This window comes from Bombina bombina, chromosome 3 (genome assembly GCF_027579735.1).
Source record: "Bombina bombina isolate aBomBom1 chromosome 3, aBomBom1.pri, whole genome shotgun sequence".
NCBI lineage: Eukaryota > Metazoa > Chordata > Amphibia > Anura > Bombinatoridae > Bombina > Bombina bombina.
Window position 1 is genome coordinate 1,011,308,820 of NC_069501.1, and position 27,315 is coordinate 1,011,336,134.

Consider the following 27,315-nt stretch of genomic DNA (forward strand, 5'->3'; position numbering starts at 1 on the left):
CTGCAAAAAAGCAGCGTTCAGCTCCTAACGCAGCCCCATTGTTTCCTATGGGGAAATTAATTTTATGTCTGCACCTAACACCCTAACATGAACCCCGAGTCTAAACACCCCTAATCTTACACTTATTAACCCCTTATTTGCCGCCCCCAACATTGCCGACACCTGCATTATATTATTAACCCCTAATCTGCCGCTCCGGGCACCGCCGCCACCTACATTATACTTATGAACCCCTAATCTACTGCCCCAAACATCGCCGCCACCTACATTATAGTTATTAACCCCTAATCTGCCCCCCAACATCGCAACAACTATATTAAATGTATTAACCCTTAATCTGCCGCCGCCAACGTCGTCGCCACTATAATAAATTTATTAACCCCTAAACCTAAGTCTAACCTCCTAACTTAAATATAATTTAAATACATCTAAATAAATTTACTACAATTAAATTAATTATTCATTTTTAAAAGTAAATACTTACCTATAAAATAAACCCTAAGCTAGCTACAATTTAACTAATAGTTACATTGTAGCTAGTTTAGGATTTATATTTATTTTACAGGCAACTTTGTATTTATTTTAACTAGGTACAATAGTTATTAAATAGTTATTAACTATTTAATAACTTCCTAGTTAAAATAAATACAAATTTACCTGTAAAATAAACCCTAACCTAAGTTACAATTACACCTAACACTACACTATAATCAAACTAATTACCTAAACTACCTAGAATTAATTACAATTAAATTAAATAAACTAAAGTACAAAAAAAACAACACTAAATTACAGAAAATAAAAAAAGAATTACAAGAATTTTAAACTAATTACACCTAATCTAATCCCCCTAATAATAATAAAATAACCCCCCAAAAAAAATAATAAAATTCCCTACCCTATACTAAATTACAAATAGCCCTTAAAAGGGCCCTTTGCGGGGCATTGCCCCAAAGTAATCAGCTCTTTCACCTGTAAAAAAAAATACAATACCCCCCCAACATTAAAACCCACCACCCACACACCCAACCCTACTCTAAAACCCACCCAATCCCCCCTTAAATAAACCTAACACTACCCCCTTGAAGATCACCCTACCTTGAGACGTCTTCACCCAGCCGGGCACAAGTGGTCCTCCAGAGGGTCCGAAGTCTTCATCCTATCCGGCCAGAAGAGGACCTCCAGACCGGCAGAAGTCTTCCTCCAGGTGGCCGACGACCGACGACTGAATGACTGGTCCTTTAAGTGGCGTCATCCAAGATGGTGTTCCTTGAATTCTGATTGGCTGATAGAATCCTATCAGCCAATCGGAATTAAGGTAGGAAAAATCCTATTGGCTGATGTAATCAGTCAATAGGATTGAAGTTCAATCCGATTGGCTGATCCAATCAGCCAATAGGATTGAGCTTGCATTCTATTGGCTGTTCCAATCAGCCAATAGAATGTGAGGTCAATCCTATTGGCTGATTGCATCAGCCAATAGGATTTTTCCTACCTTAATACCGATTGGCTTATATGATTCTAACAGCCAATCGGAATTCAAGGGACGCCATCTTAAAGGACCAGTCATTCAGTCGTCGGCCGTTGGATGAAGAGGATGCTCCGCGTCGGATGTCTTGAAGATGGACCCGCTCCGCTCCGGAAGGATGAAGATAGAAGATGACGCCTAGATGAAGACTTCTGCCGGTCTGGAGGTCCTCTTCTGGCCGGATAGGATGAAGACTTTGGACCCTCTGGAGGACCACTTGTGCCCGGCTGGGTTAAGACGTCTCAGGATAGGGTGATCTTCAAGGGGGTAGTGTTAGGTTTTTTAAGGGGGGATTGGGTGGGTTTTAGAGTAGGGTTGGGTGTGTGGGTGGCGGGTTTTAATGTTGGGGGGGTATTGTATTTTTTTTTACAGGTGAAAGAGCTGATTACTTTGGGGCAATGCCCCGCAACAGGCCCTTTTAAGGGCTATTTGTAATTTAGTATAGGGTAGGGAATTTTTTTATTTTGGGGGGCTTTTTTATTTTATTAGGGGGATTAGATTAGGTGTAATTAGTTTAAAGTTCTTGTAATTCTTTTTTTATTTTCTGTAATTTAGTGTTTTTTTTTCTCGTAATTTAGTTTATTTAATTTAATTGTAATTAATTGTAGGTAGTTTAGGTAATTAGTTTAATTATAGTGTAGTGTTAGGTGTAATTGTAGCTTAGGTTAGGGTTTATTTTACAGGTACTTTTGTACATATTTTAGCTAGGTAGTTATTAAATAGTATTAATAGTTAATAACAATTTAATAACTATTGTACCTAGCTAAAATAAATACAAAGTTGCCTGTAAAATAAAAATAAACCCTAAAATGGCTACAATGTAATTATTAAGGTAGGAGTCTTGCCAGGAGAGGGTCTACCGCTCACTTTTTCAGGCGATCGTAATACCGGCCTTAGGAAAATCCCATTAAAAAGATAGGATACGCAATTGATGTAAGGGGATTTGCAGTAAGATAAAATCGCGGAAAAAAAGTGAGCGGTAGACCCTCTCCTGCCTGACTCGTAATACCAGCGGGCGTTAAAAAGCAGCTTTGGGACCCCTCAACGCTGCTTTTTAAGGCAAACGCAAGACTCATAATCTAGCCGTTTCTATTTTAGTTTACTTTATTTTTAATTTCATATCCTTAAAGTTTTATTAAATTTAAGCTTTGCACTTTCTATTATGTGTTTAATACATTTAAGTTTATGCAGCAGTGTATTTAGGATTCTGATTTTGCAAACTCTTATTGCTCCTTAAATGTTTCTGTGTAAATTTAACAAATTAGGATTATACTCTCTATGACAATTTCTGTGTATTTTTTACAATTTGCATTGCACTTTGAATATTTTCTACGTAAAATAAACCTGTCAGTTTCAGAAAGTGAGCTCCCTGGGTGCTGACAGACACCTGCAGTGCAGCTATATAATGTGCTAGAGAAGAAGCGACATAACTGTACACAACCTGCAATGTGGGCTGCTGCAAAACAATAGAATTATTTTAAAGTTATTTCGAATGAAATAACTTTAAAATAATAAAAATGATAAACTTAAAACTACCAAAAGGTTATTAGATCAAATCAAAATCTATCACTATGTCAAGTTTCATGACAATACATTCAGCCATGTTAGATATAATGATGTGCAAAAAAGACTTGTAGCAGTACACAGAAAAAATATTTTAAATGTATTTTAAATACATAGGGGCCAATTTATCAAGCTTTGTATGGAGCCGTATGCAGCTGTTTATCGAAGTACGGCGGACATGATCGCTACCTGTAGTGCCTTCTAAAAATCCCAATTATAAGTCAGTGAAATTTCAGTGAAAGATAACACTTATATATATATATATATATACATATATATATATATATATATATATATATATATATATATATATATATATAGAGAGAGAGAGAGAGAGAGAGAGAGAGAGAGAGAGAGAGAGAGAGAAAAAATAACTCATTGTGTAGTTCATTAACAAATCTAGACAGGCCAGAAGGCTTGTTTTTCAGACTTGAAGTAAAAAGGTATGTCATTGTGAACCTAATTTGCATATCTTACCCAGAATCCTTTTCTGCATTGGAAACAATGTAATTCAGAAGTTTTCTGTGGGAAAAACAAGCCTTCTGGCCTGTCTAGATTTGTTAATGAACTACACAATGAGTTATTTTCTATATTTTGTGCGTAGTGGAGGATTTTAAACTCACCTTTTATCTCCCCCTAATTTTAAATGTTTTTGTATTCTGCCCGGTATCAACTTCACCCAGCAGTGATTCAAACCTTCTCCCAGCTGATGAGTAGCAATAACTATGAAACAGTCTGTCCTGGGATGGTTATGAATCACTGCACTAACTCTAGCTAAGTTTATAAACTGTGTGAACAGCGATACTTTGGTGTAAAAGGAATCTGCTGAAAAGCAGACTTGAAGTAAAAAGGTGTGTCATTGTGAACCTGATTTGCATACCTTACCCAGAATCCTTTGCTGCATGGGAAACAATGTAATTCAGAGGTTTTCTGTGGGAAAAACAAGCCTTCTGGCCTGTCTAGATTTGTTAATGAACTACTAATGAGTTATTTTCTCTATATTCTGTGCATAGTGGAGGATTTTAAACTCACCTTTTATCTTTTTATCCCCCTAATTTTAAATGATGTTGTATATATATATATATAAATAATATCTGCTGCACCTCTCTGTGAGTCCCTCCATTGGCTTCCCATTCACAGCAGAATTAAATTTAAAATTCTCATCCTGACCTACAAAGCCCTTACCAATGCAGCCCCCTCCTTCTTGTCCTCACTCATTAACAAATATAATCCAGGCCGCCCCCTATGAGCCACCAATGATCTGCTCCTTGCATCTTCTACCATCACCTTCTCCCATACTAGACTACAGGACATCTCTTGTGCGACACCAACCACTTGGAACTCACTTCCTCAAGCTGTCCCCTAACCTTTCCTCCTGTAAACACTCTATAAAGACTTTTTTGCTCAGGGAAGCCTATCTCCAAAACCTTAACAAATGAATTCTACTTGCCTAATAGCTGCCCTCATCTAACTCCACACTAACATCATTCTCACCTTTGCAGTCCCCACTTCCTGTTTCTCACCCTCCTACCCATCTAGATTGTAAGTTCCTATGGGAACCGGGCCTCAATTCCCCCTGTATTTGATTGTTAAACTTGTGTGTCTTTTATATTGTATTGTACTGTACTTTTATCTTTGTACCCATGGACAGCACTGCGGAATCTGTTGGTGTTTTATAAATAAATAATAATAATAATAATTAATATAAAATAGGCCTAGATAAAAGGTGTAGCACATACATTTTTGCATTTATATTGCAAGTCATTTTTTCAGTGATTAAGTCATAGGGGCCTATTTATTAATGTGCGATCGGACATGATCCAGTATTGCGGATCATGTCTGCTGCACATCGATAAATGCCGACAGCATACGCTCTCAGCATTTATCATTGCACCAGCAGTTCTGGTGAACTGCTGGTGCAATGCCGCCCCCCTTGCCTAATAGCGGCCATCATCTAACTCCACACTAACATCATAAGGGAGTTAAAGGTTCAATGTCGTGCGGGTGCGGCAACTAACTTACATCCTAAATGTACCATAAATAAAGACAAGACAACAATATGGAGGTTAAGACCATATAGGTCAATTTTATTAACACGAGGCACTCCCTGACTGATTTAATTTAAGGCATCAAGGCCATCTCCAAACTTTAAACTTTTCATTTACCCAGTACGGTAAATGACTATCATTCTAAATTAACTTTATTTAAACAGTTGAGCAGCAATGCCTAAACCTAAATAACCCATATGAAGCGGGAAGCAGCCCCCCAGGCAAACGGAGACAAAGCGGAGCCCGGCTACAACGCGGTACCAGGTAGAAGGTTACATACTCGAGCTGTTCGGCCCTCCGCAACCCAGGAGGCACTTTCCCCAAGCACGCGCCTGGGTACGTCACGCCCCCTGCAATGGCCGTCACTCCTCCCCGCTTTCTATCTGCTGCCCGGGATGCTACCGCCCGCCTTTAGGGTGTAACAAAGCTCAAACCTTATGGGACCCTCAGCCCGTCCAGGCGAACACCAAGACGACACTGGGGGGAGCGGAAAAATTATTAAACGCCCTGGCCTTACCCAAAGACGATAGGTTGACTAACCCTGTCCGGCCCCAGGGAGACTAAACTTAACTATATACAATTACCTAATTGCCGGGGGAGAAAAGAAAGGGATGGGTGGGTGGGAGAAGATTCCAGATGTTCCTGACAGAAAGAGGGCCTCAAACTCCCAGAATCCCCTTCTTATCTGTGAGTAAAACCCCTCCCTTAGATCTGCAACACTGTTGCAATCTAACCTACAGCTCCACACACACTCCTCCTCCCTGCAACCTTAACCCTTAAGACGCTCCATGCTGATCAGGAACCTGCACTTACATAAGGGAGTTAAAGGTTCAATGTCGTGCGGGTGCGGCAACTAACTTACATCCTAAATGTACCATAAATAAAGACAAGACAACAATATGGAGGTTAAGACCATATAGGTCAATTTTATTAACACGAGGCACTCCCTGACTGATTTAATTTAAGGCATCAAGGCCATCTCCAAACTTTAAACTTTTCATTTACCCAGTACGGTAAAGGACTATCATTCTAAATTAACTTTATTTAAACAGTTGAGCGGCAATGCCTAAACCTAAATAACCCATATGAAGCGGGAAGCAGCCCCCCAGGCAAACGGAGACAAAGCGGAGCCCGGCTACAACGCGGTACCAGATAGAAGGTTACATACTCGAGCTGTTCGGCCCTCCGCAACCCAGGAGGCGCTTTCCCCAAGCACGCGCCTGGGTACGTCAGGCCCCCTGCAATGGCCGTCACTCCTCCCCACTTTCTATCTGCTGCCCGGGATGCTACCGCCTGCCACAAGAAGACAAATCAACCTATTCTTGCCGCCAACCCTAACTGCAGGAAACACTACCTTTAGCTACCTATTTCTAAATTACTGAACCTAAGGCCTTAGCTATATTGGAAATGAACCTATCTAGCCCTACCTCTGTCAAATGAACCCCGTCCTTTCGATACAGGCTCTTATCCCTGGCCGAGATATTGGAGTGCCTCACGACAAAACCTCCTAATTCCAAAACAACCTTGCCTATGTCCCTATTCAACTTCTTGCGGACCCCAAATGCTGCCTTGTGACTCTCCATGTGCCTCCAATGCAATCTCGGAATGACACAGGACCACCCCACTTTCAGACCTGGCAACCAGGCGTGTAGCCACCTAATGTCCGCCCCCATGATACTGATCAACTCAAGGGTAGGCAATGCTCCTAAGTCATTGCCCCCAAGATGTAGAACCACTATGTCCGGACGACCCCACCTCCGGTGAGCCTCCTGGATAAGCCCTGGAAATTCCTGCCAGCATAGCCCTCTGCGCCCTAGCCATCTGACGGACGCCCGGGAGGGGTGAAAGCCGAGGCGGCTCCCATCCGGGACTGCTAAAGCCCTCAACGATGCCCAATGAACAAAGGAGTGGCCGACTATCCAGATCTTTTTTGGGGCCCTGCCCCTACCTGAAAAGACACAACAACTATACGTTAACCACCAGCAAGGACCCCCACAAGTCCCGTCCCTGCGGCCACCCCCCTATCGACTCATTGGGAAGGGTCCCCCAGAGGCCGTACGTATGTCTTATAGCGCTGCGACTGCCACCTCCCCAGAGCCTTGATCCTATGTGCAGACCAGCCCAATGCTGCGGCCGAGGTTGCCGCCCCCACTCTAAATGAATGGGGGGCTATCCGTGCCGGATCCAACCCTGCCCTCGCTGCCGCCTTCGCTAGCACCGTTCTGAACTGAAATTTTGTTAGCCCCAGCCCGTTCTGATGCATCAAGAAAGGGCCACCACCCACCGGGCGGCGCGCCACGAACTCAGATAACAGCGTAACCGGGCATGCCCTGCAGTCGCCCAACTGTGGGAGATGCAGCCACACCCCTTTCCCATCCTGATCGGTTTTCGATCTGGGGATAAACAACAGTACCGACCCCTCCAATAACCTCACATGCTGCCACTGAACCCCCGCCTGTGGTGCCTTTCCTGATGGGGAAACCAATTCCCCCACCCTCAAAGCCCCGTGAAAGGCCAGCGCAAATGCTGCCCTAAACAGTGACACCTCGTATGGATCTCTGCATACGTCAATCAGTGCCTGCAGCAACACGAGAAGTCGAGACAGAGTGATGGGTTCCCTCATGTCCCTCCATATCAATTCTCCTCGGCCCCAACCACGGACCGATTGTCTCACCAAGAAGGTCCCCGTCCAATCTTTCAGCTGGAAAAACTTACTAAAAAAGGATATAGCAGCCAGTTTCCCCTGCACGAGCAATTTCCTAATTGCCCGCTGGCGCAAGGAAACCAACCACTCTAACAGAGTTACCTGCGACGCCTGAGAGCATGACAGCTGCTTGAACCTGCAGAATGATTGCCACTCGCTCCAATGCCTCAGATACGTCCTCCATGTCGCTGGTGCCAGTGAGGCCCAGACTAGCGGGAGAACAGATTCCCATGGAACCCGAGCTGCCAGAGATAAGAAGGACAAGGCGTGCCGTGAGGAGATGCTCTAGGAGCCACCTTCCTAAATATCTCCCACTTCCCCCTAGACAATGCATCTGCCATCACATTCTTTACGCCCGGCACGTGCTTAGCGGTGAAGCTAATGTTATACTGCAAGCAAGGCAACACTAGTTGCCGTAGCAGCCTAACAACTCCTGGTGAAGTGGCCGATAAACGATTTATCGAATACACTACACTCTTATTATCACACCAAAAGACCACGGCCCGGTTGGACAACCGAGTAGCCCACAGCTCAATCGCCACGATGATAGGGAAGAGCTCCAGGAAACACAGGTTCCTGGTCAGCCCAGCTTGGACCCATTCCCCTGGCCAAGCTTCCGCGCTCCAGTCTGCCCCCAGCATCGCCCCGTACCCCCCGGAACCTGCTGCATCTGTGAACAGGTGTAGCGACTGATTGGATTCAGGCTGTCTCTGCCAAATACATATGCCATTGAATTTGTCAAGGAACAGTTCCCACACCTGAAGATCCTTCTTCATCTCCTCCGAGATGTGGATTCTTGCAGACTGTGGTTTGGAGCCCCCCAAACCTGCTTCCAACCTCCGTTGAAAACACGGCCCATGGGAATGACCCTCCCCGCAAAGTTCAACAAGCCCAAAAGGGCCTGCAATTCCTTCACAGAGATAGAACGTGCCCGCATAGTCCTTCGGACTACTGCTTCCAACCTTTCTAACTTGTCCGCTGGCAATCGACAACGCTCTCCGCTATAGAGTCTATTTCGATTCCCAGGAAAGTCAACCGCGTGCACGGGCCTTCCGACTTGTCAGATGCAAGAGGTACGCCAAACACGCCCATGAGATGCACCATGCCGCGCATTAGTTCCCCGCACTGCGTAGAATTTGGCGCCCCCACCAGCAGAAAATCATCCAAATAATGGGCGATGTTGTCTGAACCAGTATATTGGGCTACTGCCCAATGGAGGAATGAACTAAATGCTTCGAAATAGGCGCATGAAATCGAGCAACCCATAGGGAGGCATTTGTCCACGTAGTAATCCCCCCCGAAGTGGCACCCCATTAGTCGAAACGACTCTGGGTTGATAGGAAGGAGCCTGAAAGCTGACTCTATGTCGAGCTTTGCCATCAGCGCTCCGACCCCTGCCCTCAGGACAATGGCCACCGCCGAGTCAAACGATTGGTATTGAACCGAGCACAGCTCTGGTGGAATGGCATCGTTCACTGACCTCCCTTTCGGATACGAAAGGTGTTGAATCAAGCGAAATTTTCCCTTTTCCCTTTTCGGGACTACCCCTAATGGGGATACAACCAAACCCTCAATAGGCGGCTGCGGGAAAGGGCCCGCCATGCGACCCAGGCGGACCTCCTTATCCAGCTTTTCCTTTACCACCTCAGGAAGCTGGTAAGCTGATTTTAAATTGCGATGAACCCCTGAACCTTCCACCCGGCCCCCCACCGGGATAAGGAAACCCACCTTTAGACCAGACAGCAGCAAGCCTGCCACTGCCTGGTTCGGATACCTCGCAAGCCATGGTTCAAGGGCGCCCACCCTCACTGGGGTGGCCGCTCTTTCCAGTTGAGGCAGGCTTGCCACCCCCACGCTCTCCAGCCTGGTCACGCTTTTTAGAGCACTCTGCACCTGGGTGCTGCCCCCCGCAGTATCGGCAGACGTGCCGAAAGGAACACGCGCTCCCTCTGTCACACGCCTTTTCTTGATACTTCCAACACTCCCATCCCTTTCTACGAGCCCTAAGTCCCGACCGAAAGGACTGGTTGCTTGCTGCCGGGGGAGGTGATGGCGTCACCTCAGGCCCAAGCTTAGACCATAAGGACATCTCAACAGCTCCAAATGAGAGGGAAGGGTTCGCCGCCATTGTCCTTCGATACCCCATGTCATAGTCCCTCCATGCTCCTTCCTTATGGCATTTGTAAACCCTTTCTATCGTATCCTGATATTTCAGGATATCCGAGCCTTGGTCCGGCCACCTGGCCAAGTAGCAGGAGGCCAGCACGCGAAAGCAGCTCACCCATTCCTCGTAGGAGTCAGGTCTCTTGAGCTTCTTTGGCCCTGTCCCGTCCTCAGCCCTCTCCTTCTGCTTCTGCACCTCCGCTGACAGCTCAAAAATATTCACATACTTCTTAGCCTGTATCTTTTTCACCATCTTTGATTTGAGATGCTCAAATAGGGAAATGCATGGTGAAAGAAAAAGAGTCTCCCTCAAGCGCTGACTTTCGCTTACTACCCTGCAACACTAAACCGCCACCCTGCGGAACGGTGGCCGGCACCACCGAGCCTTCGCTTGCGTCCACAGCTACGCCGCTTGTGCCCTTACTTGCGCCTGCGGGCCTTATCCCTATCTGACACTAATGTCCTAAGCATCCTGTACATCCTCTTCTCCCCTTTTTTATGAAAACCCAAGGCCCCCTCACTTTCTGAGATAGACCCTGGCGAACTAGAGTCACTGTCATCCTGCGACCCAGCCCCCCCAGATAGCTCACCCTCCACAGGCTGCAGCTGCCCTGCCAACGATGCTCCTGCCCCGTCCACTGGAACCTGTCCTGCTGCTGGCACCATCGCTCCCCCAACACTGGATTGAAGCCGCTCCTGAGTGTCCATCTGGGGAAACAAAGATAAGAGAGGAGTACCAGCCACCTGAGGGAAGGAGGGACCATGCACACCACACTCATACACAGGCTGTTGCACAGAAGGCGCACCCATCTGCCCCCCAGACTGATTCTGCTGCACAAACCCCCTGTTAGCAGTCTCCCCTGGCCCCCACATGTATTCATCATGATCTGTAACAGAAACTTCAGGCCTTTGAAAAGACTGACCAACATTAAACCTCCTGGACCCAGTTCCTGGGCTTTGCATATGTAAAATACTGTCCCCAGGGCCAAGGGCCCCAGGGCTCATTGTGCTTTCACCCCTCCCCTCCCCCAGATAGATAGTCTGCAAGGACCCGCACCTCATGCGCCCTCCCCCCTGGTGTCTCTCTAACACCACCATCCTCCCCCCCCTCCCCCTGGTCGGCACCCCTCTCCTACCTTGAGGAGATAGGGATGCGGAGAGAGCGCTTCTCTTGGCTCCTCTCCGGGCCAGGCTGATACCTCCTCTGGCCAGGCCCCGACCGGAAGTCTCGCCCACCGTGTGACCGGAAGTGGGCGGGGCCGCGACCGGGACCAGAATGGAGGGCGCCTCCGCATCTGCGGCAGAAGTAAGTACCGGGTTGCACCTGACCGCTGGGCCACGCTGGGGACATGGAGGGCCAGGAGGGCCAGGAGGGCCATGAAGACCGGGAGTCCCAACGGGAACGAGCGGTGAGGCAGCAGAAATTGGCGCGGCCTGCGCGGTAGGCCCACGATCCGGCCCACCGCTGCAAGCGCGCGCCACAGCACGGGGCCCCGCTTGTAAAGGGGGGGGTAGGCCCACTTGAAGCCGCGGTGTGGCGATAGAAGATGGCGCGACACGCGGGGCAGGCCCGCGATCGGGTCCGCTACCGCATGCGCGCGCCGCATCCTGGGGGTAAATTGCAGGCTGATCGGCCGCAGGGTCCACCCCAGGCCCATCCGGTACCACTGCATGATCGGATGTGGCCCTGGGTGTCCCCCGAATCGGCAGTGTGGCGGTAGATTCTGGCGCCATCTGCGGGGTAGGCCGCAAATCAGGCCCACCCTCACAGACGAACGCCACGCAATGTGACCCCCCCAGGGGCAATCCGGCCCCATCCACGGTCACTAAGGGGATAACAGGGGGCCCAACTGGTCCGGTACTTGACTCGGGCACGGGGGGCCGACTAGGCCCCGCGCCGGACGCGAGACCGGATCCGTTAAAAACCGGGCCCAAAACGGCAGTGAGGGAATGCACCAGAGACCAGACGGCCTCCAGCTGTCCCTCCTGCAAGCCCAAAACTGCTGCTGCCTGTCCTGAACCCGTGGGGCCTGCTCCGCAAACCCCAGGGGCGTCCCTAGAAGTACTAGGACCAAATGAAGGGCCTGGGCCTAACCTAACTAAGCCTGACCCCCCAGCCTCCTCTAATGGCCTGCCCCCTAATCCACTCCCCCCTGCCTGGGAAACTTCCACCTTCCTAGCACTTGAGGGTAATTGGGCCTGGAGGGAGCGATGGCTTAGCCTCAGAGATGAGCCCTGAGGCCTAGGAGAAGGGTGAACAATATCCTGATCACTTATCTCTTTTTCTCTATCCACAGGTGTCCTTCTCCCAGAAGATGAAGCCTCATCCCTGAACCACAATGGAGGGAGCGAAGACCTGCGAGACCTGTCCATGATGACAAAGAAATTCTCTCAGCTAACAGCAGAAGATTCCAGATGTTCCTGACAGAAAGAGGGCCTCAAACTCCCAGAATCCCCTTCTTATCTGTGAGTAAAACCCCTCCCTTAGATCTGCAACACTGTTGCAATCTAACCTACAGCTCCACACACACTCCTCCTCCCTGCAACCTTAACCCTTAAGACGCTCCAGGCTGATCAGGGCCCTAATAATTAATATAAAACAGGCCTAGATAAAACGTGTAGCATATACATTTTTGCATTTATATTGCAAGTCATTTTTTCAGTGATTAAGTCATAGGGGCCTATTTATTAATGTGCGATCGGACATGATCCAATATTGCAGATCATGTCCCCTGCACATCGATAAATGCCGACAGCATACGCTTTCAGCATTTATCATTGCACCAGCAGTTCTGGTGAACTGCTGGTGCAATGCCGCCCCCCTTGCCTAATAGCTGCCCTCATCTAACTCCACACTAACATCATTCTCACCTTTGCAGTCCCCACTTCCTGTTTCTCACCCTCCTACCCATCTAGATTGTAAGTTCCTATGGGAACCGAGCCTCAATTCCCCCTGTATTTGATTGTTAAACTTGTGTGTCTTTTATATTGTATTGTACTGTACTTTTATCTTTGTACCCATGGACAGCACTGCGGAATCTGTTGGTGTTTTATAAATAAATAATAATAATAATAATTAATATAAAACAGGCCTAGATAAAAAGTGTAGCACATACATTTTTGCATTTATATTGCAAGTAATTTTTTCAGTGATTAAGTCATAGGGGCCTATTTATTAATGTGTGATCGGACATGATCCAATATTGCGGATCATGTCTGCTGCACATCGATAAATGCCGACAGCATACGCTCTCGGCATTTATCATTGCACCAGCAGTTCTGGTGAACTGCTGGTGCAATGCCGCCCCCTGCAGATCCGCGGCCAATCGGCAGCTAGCAGGGGGTGTCAATCAACCCAATCGTATTCGATCGGGTTGATTTCTGTCAATTTCTGTCCGCCACCTCAGAGCAGGAGGACAGGTTATGGAGCAGCGGTCTTTAGGCCACTGCTTGATAACTTATGTTTCCGGCAAGCCTGAAGGCTCGCCGGAAACACGGGGCATCAAGCTCGATACAGAGCTTGATAAATATGCCCCATAGTCTAGAGCATGCTAACAAGCAGATCGGATAGCGCATGTGTGCTAAATCCCTCACAAAATACACTTCTATGGAAGCACAAAGTAAAATTTATATTGGTTATCAATCAAACGCTAGTGAAGTGCTTCATGTACTGTATTTCTGTGCTATACTATAAATAATAATAGTTTACTTTACATCTCAAAAAGGAATAAATTGTACAGTCTATATATGAAACCTAACTCCCCACTTATGATACAAGCGCAATGAGCACACTAACTTGCTCCCTGCGCTACTTATTAAAAGTATAGGGCTCACTAAAAATGTTTTGGCCATGTTAAAGGGACAATAAACCTACCAAATAATGTCATATAATTCTGCACATAGTGCAAAATTATATAACATTAGCTTAGTACCAAGTTTCTAAAGCGAAGGACTACAGGGATATTTTACGATGAAAATTGAATTTTACAGAACGCCGCTCCTGGCTCTACTGAGCGGCTCTGTTTTTTTCTTCTAAGTGCATCGTGGGGGCACGCTGTCTAGTCAAAGCTGGCCCAATCGCGCTATTAAACTCAATTTAGCTCGCTCTGGTCTGGTAGCGGGCTACATTGAGTTTAATAGCACAATCTGGGTGCTATTGGGCCTATTTATGAAAGGTCTTGCGGACCTGATCCGACAGTGCAGATCAGGTCCGCAAGACCTCACTGAATGCGGAGAGCAATACGCTCTCCGCATTTAACATTGCACCAGCAGCTCATAAGAGCTGCTGGTACAACGCCACCCCCTGCTGACTCGCGGCCTATCGGCCGCCAGCAGGGAGGTGTCAATCAACCCAATCGTACTCGATCGGGTTAATTTCCGGCGATTCCTGTCTGCCTCATCAGAGCAGGCGGACAGGGTTATGGAGCAGCGGTCTTTAGACCGCTGCTTCATAACTGGTGTTTCTGGCGAGTATAAAGACTCGCCAGAAACACGGGCCCACAAGCTCCATTCGGAGCTTGATAAATGGGCCCCTATGACTAGACAGCGTGTCCATGATGTGCGTAGGAGAAAAAAACAGACCCGCTCAGTAGAGCCAGGAGCGGCGTTCTGTAAAATTAAATTTTCGGCGTAAAATATCTATATGTAGTCCTTTGCTTTAGAAACTTGGTGCTAAGCTAATGTTAATTCACTTGTAAGTGCTGTTAATTGTGCTCCACTTGGAATCTAGCACATAGGTGTTTTTTGTTTTTTTTTAAATTAAATTTTATTTATGATAATTGTAGAACCATAAAATATGTGTTTCAAATATTTCGGAAATGACTCCTATTATGATGTTTTCTCAGATACACTATAAAAAAATGCCACAAAAATAGAATATTATATATTCCCCATATTTTTGTTTTTTCAACAAAATAAAAACATATATTTTGTATAGAAAAAGCATTAAAACTGTTGTGACATAAATGTAAAATGGCTCAGCAGTCAAGAAGCTAAAATATGAAGTAAACATGCACACAAAAATATAATGTAAAAAAAAAAACATGAACAATCAAAGATATGCTTTTTTTGAGAGGAAAAAAAAATCGAAAGGTCAAAGATACTGAAAAATACCCTCCAAAAATCATAGTAGAAGATGTGTGATAAGTGTTTTCTGATGAACTAAAATTAGTGCAAATCTGCACAAAAGCACACAAATAACCTGTGTGAATCTCTCTGCACGACCCTTCCGATGGATTAGAATAGATCCCAATGTACATAAGATAACATTTAAAATTGCTCAAAAAATGTGATAAATTACAGATGAAAGCACAAGGCACAATTCATTCATGCAGGTATAGGTATGAAAAGAGTTAAGCTTTCACTCTCCTATCTTAATGAGCCTTCAGAGGTCATTGCATTGTTTACACGATAACTGTGTTTTGTTTTGCTTGGTGCTTTGTTTTCTATTCGTTTCATGGCTGTTTTTATTTAACCCTTTCGTGACAGGGTTAAAGTGCCTACATCGGAACAACTGTTCCGATGTAGACAAATTGAAACTACGCGATCGTGCATACGATCGCGAGATTTCAATTATTGGATCGCATCTGGGGGGCGTCCCTACAATCCTAGGAACGCCCTCCAGACCGCGATTAAATCCCTGAAGCACAGAAGGCTTCAGGACAGCCGTTAGTTATGACGTTCCATTCCGTCATAACGGCTTTAAAGCCCAGTCTAATTATGACGGAATGGAACGGCATAACGGCTTTAAAAGGTTAACGTTAATTTAGAAAAAAAACTACAACAGAGAGCTGACGATAGAAAACTTTGTACTTTGGAGTTACCTTTTTTTTTATCTCAAACTCAAATAACATCACAGTTAGACTCAGAGATGCAGAGAATGAAGAGGACAGCACCGACATTTATGCAGTCTACGTTTTCTTCAACAAGATCATCATTTGTCTGAGCAAAGCTGGTAACATTCTTAGAGGGAGCAGTATAGCTATAGGAACTGCCACCTATACATTTGTATTTCAAACAGTGAAATAATGAAATCAAATCATTTTGAATGTGATGATGTATGGAAGCAATCTACATGGTCTCAGTTCTGTAAAATAATTCACCTTAATAAGTTCTTAATGGTTTTTTATACCAGTTGCAGAGTATTAAATGTTTTGGAAATAGCATTTTTATTTTTTTTCTGTATAAATGTAATTCTCCCACCTATAATTAACATTTTTTGTATATTAGTTAGACAACCTGAACAGGTCTGCTCTTCCGGTAGCTCAACTCATTTTAATAGAAATGTCCTTCAGAACAATGTGTGATTGTTTCAATTAGCAAAACTAGCTATTTCAAATGCACAAATACACATAAACGAACAATTACCCTTAAATGTAATTCTTTGTAGCAATCATAACAAGTCCTTGGGAACACATTAAGTAAACCTCTTATATTTGGGACCTTGTGATCTATTCAGTCAACCTTAGCACTGTAGAGATTTAATTTCAAAGTTGTGTTGTTGTTTTCTCACCATTAATAGATGTTTACATCTTCCCAGATCACATAGTCTTACGGCCAAGAATTTATATATTTTGTTTATGAATTTCAGAATCCTATTTTTTTAACGTTTGCGTTTTTTTTAATTGATTGTGGAATGCAGACAAAGAACTACATATGGTGTAGACAGAAGCATATGTTTGTTTCGTGTTATCATTACCTTTGATTCTGTTATAACTTTAATAAACTACATAATAACATATGGGCAAGGTGCTATTATAAGCTTCCCTTTCTTAATATAAACATCTCCAAAACAGCAAAGTACAATAGCTTTAGAGTTAATATGAGTTGCCTAAATATATTTGTATTCTGAGCTAAAATTAAAGGGCAAAGAAAGGTTCAAGTTCTGTCAATAATTAACTGTGTGTATTTCCACTGATTCTTTTCTGAGCTGGTTCTTTGGTAACCATTTGTTTCCCTTCCTACAGACAGCATCATGTCAGGCTATTTGTCACTTTATCTGCTGTTCGCCATACAGGCATCGCTGGGAGAGGCTTCCTGTTCAGCCTGCAGAACTTTCGGCCAACCGTTAGAAGACAACACTAAGAAAGACATACTGCTGGAGGTAGCCAAACAGAACATCCTGAGCAAACTCCATCTAAAGCATAGGCCAAACATCTCAAATACTATCTCCAGAGAAGCCTTGGCACAAGCATTACTGCAACTTAATGATAGAGTGGAATACAAAGGAAGTGTGCCAGAACAGGGAGATGACAATGAAGTTATAGATAGTGAAAAAGATTATGAGATCATCAGCTTTGCGGAAATAGGTGAGTGACGATTTTGTTTTTGATATTAAAATCATGAAACACAGATTTTGAAAGCAGATATGAACCAACAGAAATGTGTTGACTGTCCTGTTATCTGTCTGTGTTTACTGGTTGAACTTATTTACAAAAAACAATCAGAGGAAAAGAAAAAAGGGTATTCCAGTGATTGTAAAAGAATACACTATTAGCACTCATGTAATCCCATTTGTATTAGAAAAGTTGTGAATTATATATTGTAGTGCTTGTTGTCTCAGTATTTCACGAACATAAGATTAAAACAATCAATCTTTATCCAATTATTATTAAACATGAGTAATTTAAAAACAATACTTCAGAGACCTATAAACCATAAGAGTGGGTTGCTGAACTGCTGACTGGATGGTAATTAATAATAAAGTGGATAGCTACTGCTTAGCTGTGAGAATTAGTCTTTAAACAGTTAAATGCAATCTTATGTGAACACAGAGGAAGGATAGTAAGAAAATTCCCACATATTAATGGAATACTTATATTATCTCTGATATAAGACACATTAGAAAACCAAATGAATAAATATGGCGGTTTCTGTTATTTTGTCATATAATATAGTGGCAACAATGTATATATTGTAATAGTGTTGCCCTTGATTATATCAGCATATAGACTAAGCAATGATTGCTATACTATGGCAAAATGAACGCTATTGAGTACAAGTGAAATAACTTGTTTCAATACTATATTAAGTGTCTGTGCACCTTGTCCAATAGCGGTTTGTAATACAGTAAAGTTAGAGAGCAGTCATTACAGAAATGAAAAATAGCAGAGTAATTCCACAGTTGTAACTGTTAGACTTGTAGCAGTAAATAATACTTGTCAGTTAACAATAGGGACTAAGGTTAAATAATACCACTACTGGCAAGCTGCTAAATGCTTAGACTTGTAGCGTTAAAAGCAGAGCTAATAAGTATCAAAAATATAGTCACTGACGATTATTATCATGGTCGGCAGTATAGCTTATAAACAATCTATATGATTGAGCTTAGTTAATCATTTAGAATAACTATAGGCACACATTAGGCATTGTGTGTCACAAACTTCTGAAATATATTAGTCCCATACAGTCATCTATTTCACTTGTTTGTCTTTATGTAAAGTAATATTTATGCACAATGCTTCAAAATAATTTTATCTTATGATTTCAGTTCCCTAATTCCTCTCCGTATATTCATTATATAGTAGAAGTGCTCCTTGCTTTATATATTGGGATTTTTTTTTTTACTTTTGTATCTTTCCATGTTTTCACCTATTTCATTCAGTTTGTCAGTTTGTGTAATCAACATGAAATCTTTCTTAGTAAGCTTGTAATCAATTTACCACTTTAGTAGCCCATGGTATTGTTTTTAATTTTATCACATTCTCTTAACAGATGGACACTTCCTGTCTTCAAATACAGCAGTCTGACCACTCACCAAGGACAGAAATTATTTATCTTATTAAGCTCCAGCTTAGAGGAGCATTAAAGCTAAAATCTCTTCACACACACACATATATATACTGTATATATATATATATATATATATATATATATATGCATCTTCAGACAGAAATAAAATCACCACTTATCCCCATATAAATGTGTACATCAATCTCCAGATCCTTAGCTTTGCTCAAAATCGGTATCCCAATTGCATCATCCTATCGCAACTACGCATGAGTGGCTAGACATACAGAGGCCCAGTGGGACCAACTATAAAGGACATGATGCTCGCAAACAGATCGTATTTAACCCCTTAGGTACCAAAGTACCTAATGTGAAAATCCACCTTGATTCTTTTTATAGTCTTAACTTTCCTCTATTGCCTCTTCTACTCAAGCTAGGTACATTGTCTATGATAAAATATATTTAATCAGATAATATATGTATGTTTCTGCTGGACAAATTGTCTAGCCACCGGCTGCTAGACATTAATGCAGCGCTGATGGCAGACTGGTCGTTAGCCATCCTAGTCCATAATTCATCATTTGTTTACCCTAGATAAAACTTTCCACATGAACAATGTAAACGTTAAACAATAAATGTAGTAGTGGATGTTACTAGATTTCTGAGTTCAAATTTTCTATTTGTCCATGGATATAGGAAATACTTGCTCTTTGTTAATCCATTACAAGTGGTGCATCCTACACATTTATAGCAACCATTTTTATATAAATGTATTTATAGCAGCAAGTTATATGTAGGGAAAACAAATGGTGAACTACAGACTAGGATGGCTAACCACCAGTCTGCCATCAGGGCTGCATTAACATCTGGCAGTTCCGGGCAGCCGGTGGCTAGACATTTAGCGCTGTGGAATCTGTTGGCGCTCTACAAATAACCGATAAACATTCATTATCTGTTTAAATATATTTTATCATAGACGATGTATCTAGCTTGAGTAGAGGAGGCGATAGAGGGAAGTTACTATGTGGATTTTCACATTGGTTATGTTGGTACCTAAGGGATTAAATACCCATTCAGATTACCAATGTTGTTTGTGAATATCCTTGATAGTCTTAATCTGTTTGCGGGCATCATGTCTTTTATAGTTAGTTCCACTGGGCCTCTGTATGTCTAGCTGCACATGCGCAGTTGTGAGAGGAGGACGCTATGGAGATTCTTATTTGGAGCAGTGCTAAGGAGCTGGTGATTAATGTACACACACACACACACACACACACATATATATATATATATATATATATATATATACACAGTATCCCACAAAAGTGAGTACACCGCTCACATTTTTGTAAATATTTTATTATATCTTTTTATGTGACAACACTGAAGAAATGACACCACCTGTATAACAGTGTCAATTTTCTGTCCCCTCAAAATAACTGAAAAGTGGAAATGTCCAAATTGGGCCCATTAGCCTTTTTCCCTCCCCTGTGTCATGTGACTCATTAGTGTTACAAGGTCTCATGTGTGAATGGGGAGCAGGTGTGTTAAATTTGGTGTTATCACTCTCACACTCTCTCATATGGGTCACTATAAGTTCAACATGGCACCTCATGGCAAAGAACTCTCTGAAGATCTAAAAAAAAATGAATTTTTGCTCTATATAAAGATGGCCTAGGCTATAAGAAGATTACCAAGACCCTGAAATTGAGCAGCAGCACAGTGGGCAAGACCATACAGCGGTTTCACAGGACAGGTTCCACTCAGAACAGGCCTCGCCATGGTCGGCCAAAGAAGTTGAGTGCACGTGCTCAGCGTCATATCCAGAGGTTTTTCTTTGTGAAATAGACGTATGAGTGCTGCCAGCATTGCTGCAGAGGTGTCATTGCTCAGACCATATGCCGCACACTGCATCAAATTGGTCTGCATGGCTGTCGTCCCAGAAGGAAGCCTCTTCTAAAGATGATGCACAAGAAAGCCCGCAAACAGTTTGCTGTAGACAAGCAGACTAAGGACATGGATTACTGGAACCATGTCCTGTGGTCTGATGAGACCAAGATAAACTTATTTGGTTCAGATGGTGTCAAGTGTGTGTGGCAGCAACCAGGTGAGGAGTACAAAAACAAGTGTGTCTTACCTACAGTCAAGCATGGTGGTGGGAGTGTCATGGTCTGGACCTGCATGAGTGCTGCCGGCACTGGGGAGCTACAGTTGATTGAGGGAAACATGAATGCCAACATGTCCTGTGACATACTGAAGCAGAGCATGATCCCCTCCCTTTGGAGACTGGGCCGCAGGGCAGTATTCCAACATAATAACGACCCCAAACACACCTCCAAGATGACCACTGCCTTGCTAAAGAAGCTGAGTGTAAAGGTGATAGACTGGCCAAGCATGTCTCCAGACCTATACCCTATTGAGCATCTGTGGGGCATCCTCAAACGGAAGGTGGAGAAGCGCAAGGTCTCTAACATCCACCAGTTCCGTGATGTTGTCATGGAGGAGTGGAAGAGGACTCCAGTGGCAACCTGTGAAGCTCTGGTGAACTCCATGCCCAAGAAGGTTAAGGCAATGCTGGAAAATAATGGTTGCCACACAAAATATTGACACTTTGGGCCCAATTTGGACATTTCCACTTAGGGGTAAGTGGTGATAGGGGTAAGTGGTGATTTTCTTTATGTCTGAAGATGTATATATATATATATATATATATATATATATACTGTATATACAGTATATGTGTGTGTATGTGTGTTTATTTATACATTTTAGCTTTAATGTCCCTCTAAGCTGGAGCTTATTAAGATAAATAATTTCTATCTTTGTGAGTGGTCAGACTGCTGTATTTGTAGACAGGAAGTGCCCATCTGTTAAGAGAATGTGATAAAATTAGAAACAATACAAGCCAAGTTTTGGGTTATAACTGGGTTTATAATCTGGTCTCAGGAGCATATCCCTCAGGGAACATCATCTTTTGTAGCCCACTATTGGGGGTGTCCCATTTCACCAAAAGTATCTGTGGACAAGATGTTCCAAATAGCCTGTAGTATTAAATAAATTGTCAGGGGTATATTCAGTTGTGAATGTAATTATCCTTTCTTGTTCTAATTGCTGTTTCTTCATTAGAGCCTCTGGGGCCCATTTATTAAGGGCCGAAATGGCCCTGAATACAGTTGTTTCTGCGCGAGCATTTAGGCTCACCGCAAACAGAAGTTAAAGGGACATGAAACACAAAAAAATTCTTTCATGATTCAGATAGAAAATATAATTTTAAACAACTTTCTAATTTACTGCTATTATCTAATTTGTTTCATTCTCTTGGTATGCTTTGTTGAAGGAGCAGAAATGCACTACTGGTTTCTAACACATGGGTGAGCCAATGACAATCGATATAAATATGCAGCCACCAATCAGCAGCTAGAACCTAGGTTCTCTGCTGCTCCTGAGCTTGCCTAGATAAACTTTTCAGCAAAGGATAACAAGAGAAGGAAGCAAATTAAATAATAGAAGTAAATTGGAAAGTTTTTCTTAAAATTGTATTCTCTATCTGAATCATGAAAGAAATTTTTTAGATTTCATGTCCCATTAAGAAGCAGCGGTCTTAACTCGTCCACCGTCTGAGGCTGCAGACAGCAATCCGCTTGGGTTGATTGACACCCCCTGCTAGCGGCCGATTGACCGCAAATATGCAGGGGGCAACATTGCACAAGCAGTTCACCAGAACTGCTTGTGCAATGTTAAATGCCGACAGCGTATGCTGACGACATTTAGCGATGCAGGGCAGACATGACTCGCTATATGATTCAATCTACCCCTCTGTCTGTGTCATAGCTCTTGCTTCATCAAATGACTGTTGTAAGTGTTTAGATTTATAATCCTTTTCTGCAAATGTATTATACATTTATTTTATCTGTATCTCTTTGGTCTAATTTTTTTAATTATTCCTGACCACTCCACTTAAATGGAGATGCCGGTAAGGCTCTCTTTAAGCTTGGAGGGCAACAACTTGTAACCTGTATTATAAAATTCTTTCTGAAATGTTACATTTTAGAAATTGGTTCTCTCTGTTGAGTACCTCAAACCATCTCAGAAGATCCTTTATTGATCCTCTCCACACCATAAACAGTTCATCAATAAAGCGTTTGAACAGTTTCATCCTACTATCCCTGAACAGACAGGTTTCTTCATTTAAAAACACCCACATATAGATATTTGCATATGATGGGCCAACATTTAACACCATTGCCATAGCAGACACTTGTAAGTGATAGTCCTTTTCAAATCTAAAATAATTGTATTTTAGCCAATATTCCAGAAATTGTACTTTTACTTCACTGGGGGGTCTCACATAAGAAAATGTCCTCAACTGATTGCACACTGCCTCAAAGGTTGAAAGGCTGCTAGCTTCCATCACAATTAACCCCTTACACTAGTAACCCCAATCTGTCCCAACCCCATCACAATTAACCCCCTTCAATATTAAACCCTAATCTGCCATAACCCCCATCGCAAACAAACCCCTACACTTTTAACACATAAACCGCCATAACCCCATCACAATAAACCCCCTACATTAGTAACCCTTAATCCACCATACCCCATGGCAAAAAAATCTGTACACAACCCCCATCGCAATAAACTTACAAATTAAAAAAACTATCCAAAAAAACCTAACCTAAAGAAAATGTATTCTTAAAAAAACCCTATCGTAAACCTTTCCCCCCAAAAAACCTAAGGCTAACCCCAAGTTTTTGCTCACCATCTTGAATTCAGCACCTTTGGGGGGCAGTAGCGGATCAAAAAAGGGTCCATGGAAGTGGCGGTCTTTAGTCCTCTTCATCCATGGTGGCCTTCCTCTTGCAGTGGCGGTGGTTAAAGGTGGTGCTCCTCTTCTTTTAAGGCATCGGGCCTCTGGGGTGGTCCTTTTCTTTTCTTCCACATGCTGTACACTGCAGCACACTGAAGTTTGAATGCAAGTTTCCCCCTTTTGTTCAATTTAAATTCAAATCAACCAATAGAATGAAAGCTTTTTCTATTGGCTGATTTGAATTTGAATTGAAATACACCACTATAAAAGGGAGAAACTTGCATTCAAACTTCAGTGTTTTGCGGTGGACAGCATGAAGAGGATTGGGTGGAAGAAAAGAAGAGGACCGCCCCAAAAGACTGATGCATTGGAAGAAGAGGACTGCCGACCAGAGGAGCAACACCATGGACCACTGCCTCACCACAACTGGAAGAAAAGGAGCGCCACCATGGACCACTGCTGCTGCAAGAGGACTACTGTCGCCCTGGACCCCTGTGGACCAAGCATTGCCCCAAAGCAGCCGGATTCAAGAAGGTGAGTAAAAATTTGGAGTTCACCTTAGAATTTTGTTTTGGAGTGGGTTTAGGATAGGTTATTTTAGGATAGGTTTTTTATTTTGTGGGGTTACTTCTTTTTAGGATAGTTTTTCAGGGGGGCTTTTCCTAGGTGACTTAAGTTCTATGATAGGATTTTTTAAATTTTGTGCAATTTTTATTTAAACTAGTAGTGTTTTTTTATTTTTTGTAACTTAGGGGTCTTAGGTTAGGGGTCATGGAGGGATAGCTGTTATTATAGTAGGGGGTTTCTTGTGATGAGGGTTGTGGCGGTTTAGGGATTAATAGAGTAGTTGTTTTATTGCAATGGGGGTTGTGGCATATTAGGGGTTAATAGAGTAGTGGGGTTTATTGTAATGAGGTTGTGGCAGTTTAGGGGTTAATATAGTCAGGGGTTAATTGTGATGGGGTATGGCAGATTAGGGGTTAATAGTGTTGGGACTTTTTTGCGATGGGGGTATGGCGGATTAGGGATTAATAGTTTTGGGACTTTTTTACGATGGCGGTATGGCGGATTAGGGGTTAGTAGTTTAGGGCATTAATTGTGATGGGGTTGTGGTGGATTAGGGGTTAAAAGTGCAGTGGTTAATAGTGTAGGACATAATAACTTATTTTTATGCTGTTTCTATTTAAAGTGCAACTTCTTTTAAAGCTCAAACCATTTACACAAGCTTTGATGTCACGTAACAAGTTTGAGCGTAAAATGCGATTGCAATCGAGCAATTGCATTTACTTACAACTTGTAATATGAGCGCAAGTTAACGTTGTTGTTCCATTTGTAATCTAGCCTTTGATATTGTTATCTAAGAAAATAGATTTGCAATATACTTTTATAATTTATTCAGCACATTTTCATGTAATTTAAGTCTGATTTTTTTTTAATTCTGATAGTGCACAAAGCAAGCTTCACAAGCTTAACATATCTCTCCCTAATTGGCGTCAGTGGAGATAGTAAGATAAGATAGCAGTGGGTGGAGTTTCGCTGTTCAAAAACAATTGCAGCAAACAAGTTAATAATGTATTTAAAACATTTTCAAATTCACCCAGTATGTCAATTTATTTCCAAAATGCAATAAAATCTTGTATTTAAAAGGTGTTTACTCTAACTTTAAGCATTGCAGAGCATATGGGGGTGTGATGGTGGGAAAGTTCCTGGGTGTTTGTGCATAAGGGGAAAGACTTATGTAAGTGTTGTGCTTCCATGTGTACAAACATTGCCTCTAAACACAAGGGATTGCCCTCCAAGGACATGGGGGGGGGGGGTAATTAGTTAAGAGTCATGTAGGGTAGGTATATTTGTTTGTTGCTTCCATGTATTGCATAATAATTTAATGTGATTGGTCATGAAAGTCCATATATGGAGCATATAAAATTAACATGCTTGTCCTCCTATGTTTAAGCAACTGCTTTTAATAAAATAAAGATTATAGAGTTGGTAGAGTCTGCGCTCTCCTTATTACATGATTTAATCTACTACTGTATAGATAATAATGTGCCTATTTTCTCTTTTCTTACAGGTAACTCAAAGGCTTCCCACAGCATTCTTCACTTCCACCTCTCTGCTGAGAAAGACAGACATCGACAGATCCATTCTGTAGATGTATGGCTCTATCTTCAGGCAGCATCTGGTAAGAAAGTAACCGTTACAGGAACTTCCTTCCTATCAAAGAATCCATCCTCAAAGGGAAGTGTTCAAGTAGATGTCTTAAGAAGTGCCTGGTACACTGTTCCTCTTCCTATATTTACCAGGAAAGCTCTTGGTGATGGTGAAGAAAATATATACTTAGAGTTGCAGTGTTTTGATTGTCTAGATCAATCTATAATTGCCAATATCAGTGAAGCTCAGCACCCATTTCTGGTGGTGAAAGCTCGTAATCAAAAAGAAGGCCCTAGGATCAGAAGGAAGAGCACAGAGTGCAGCAGTGACTCAGATATGTGTTGTCGGAAGGACTTTTACATTGATTTTAAAGAGATTGGCTGGAGTGACTGGATTATCAGCCCTGATGGTTACCACATGAACCTTTGTGAAGGCAGATGTCCTATTCACCTTGCCAGAGTGCCAGGGATTGCTGCTTCAAGTCATACTGCTATCTTCAGTCTCATCAAGGCCAACAACCTTTATGCCAGCCTTACTTCCTGTTGTGTTCCCACCAAAAGAAGACCTCTTTCAGTGCTTTACTTTGATATGTATAACACCATTGTAAAGACAGATATTCCTGATATGATAGTGGAAAGCTGTGGTTGCACCTAGTACCCTTATTCCACTACAACTTGTAATAAGTTTCATTGTACTTACTTCCTTACCTTTTGTGACACGGTTTTATTTGAAGTGATCACATTGATGCTCAGCACAGCAAATGTAAATTTCAGCAGCAAAAAACTCAACAGTAACCAAACTATTTAATTGGAAAACACTTTTAAAAGTCTAAACTAAGTACTAATGCAGCGGACTGTGGATGTTGGTTGGAGGAATGTCTGCATAACCGAACTGAATATAAGACAATGAACACTGCAGAAGCACATATTATAAATTCATTTCTGGTTTTAATAAATCTGTTAAATATTTACTGACATGGCTCACGAAAATATTCCTTTTTTTGTGATTTATATGTTTAGGACAATTAATCTGTTCTTGAGTTATTTGCGTCCCAGAATTTAGGATTACAATACAAAAGTTAAAGGGACACTGAACCCAAATTTTTTCTTTCATGATTCAGATAGAGCGTGCAATTTTAAGCAACTTTCTAATTTACTTCTATTATCAATTTTAATTCATTCTCTTGCTATCTTTATTTGAAAAAGAAGGCATCTCAGCTAAGGAGCCAGCAAATGTTTGCTTCAGGACCATGGACAGAACTTGTTTATTGGTGCTGACCAATCAGCAAGGACAACCCAGGTTGTTCACCAAAAATGGGCCGGCATCTAAACTTACATTCTTGCTTTTCAAATAAACATACCAAGAGAATGAAGAAAATTTGATAATAGGGGTAAATTAGAAAGTTGCTTAAAAATGCATGCTCTATGTGAATCACAAAAGAAACTTTTTGAGTACAGTGTCCCTTTAAAGTGCCATGAAAGCCAACGTTTTTCTCTCATTATTCAGATAGAAAATGCAGTTTTAAACAGTTTTCCCATGTACTTCTATTATGTAATTGGCTTCATTCTCTTGGTATTCTTTGTTAAAGAAGCAGCAATGCACTACTGGGAGCTAGCTGAACACA

General features: G+C 42.7%; 1 protein-coding gene across 1 annotated transcript; it reads left to right on the top strand.

Moving 5' to 3' along the window:
- Positions 1-15,837: 15,837 nt before the first annotated feature.
- LOC128654315 (inhibin beta C chain) lies at positions 15,838-26,665 on the top strand. The gene is made up of 3 exons (XM_053708182.1): positions 15,838-15,959; positions 16,972-17,313; positions 25,612-26,665. Exons 2-3 carry the CDS (start codon positions 16,980-16,982, stop codon positions 26,343-26,345), a joined length of 1,068 nt encoding a protein of 355 aa, XP_053564157.1. The 5' UTR covers positions 15,838-15,959; positions 16,972-16,979; the 3' UTR covers positions 26,346-26,665.
- Positions 26,666-27,315: the final 650 nt, after the last annotated feature.

Excerpts from the sequence above, each read along its gene's own strand:
- LOC128654315 (XM_053708182.1), top strand. The coding sequence starts at position 16,980 with ATGTCAGGCTATTTGTCACTTTATCTGCTGTTCGCCATACAGGCATCG. Across the intron at positions 17,314-25,611 it reads CATCAGCTTTGCGGAAATAG|GTAACTCAAAGGCTTCCCAC; the intron begins GTGAGTGACGAT and ends CTTTTCTTACAG.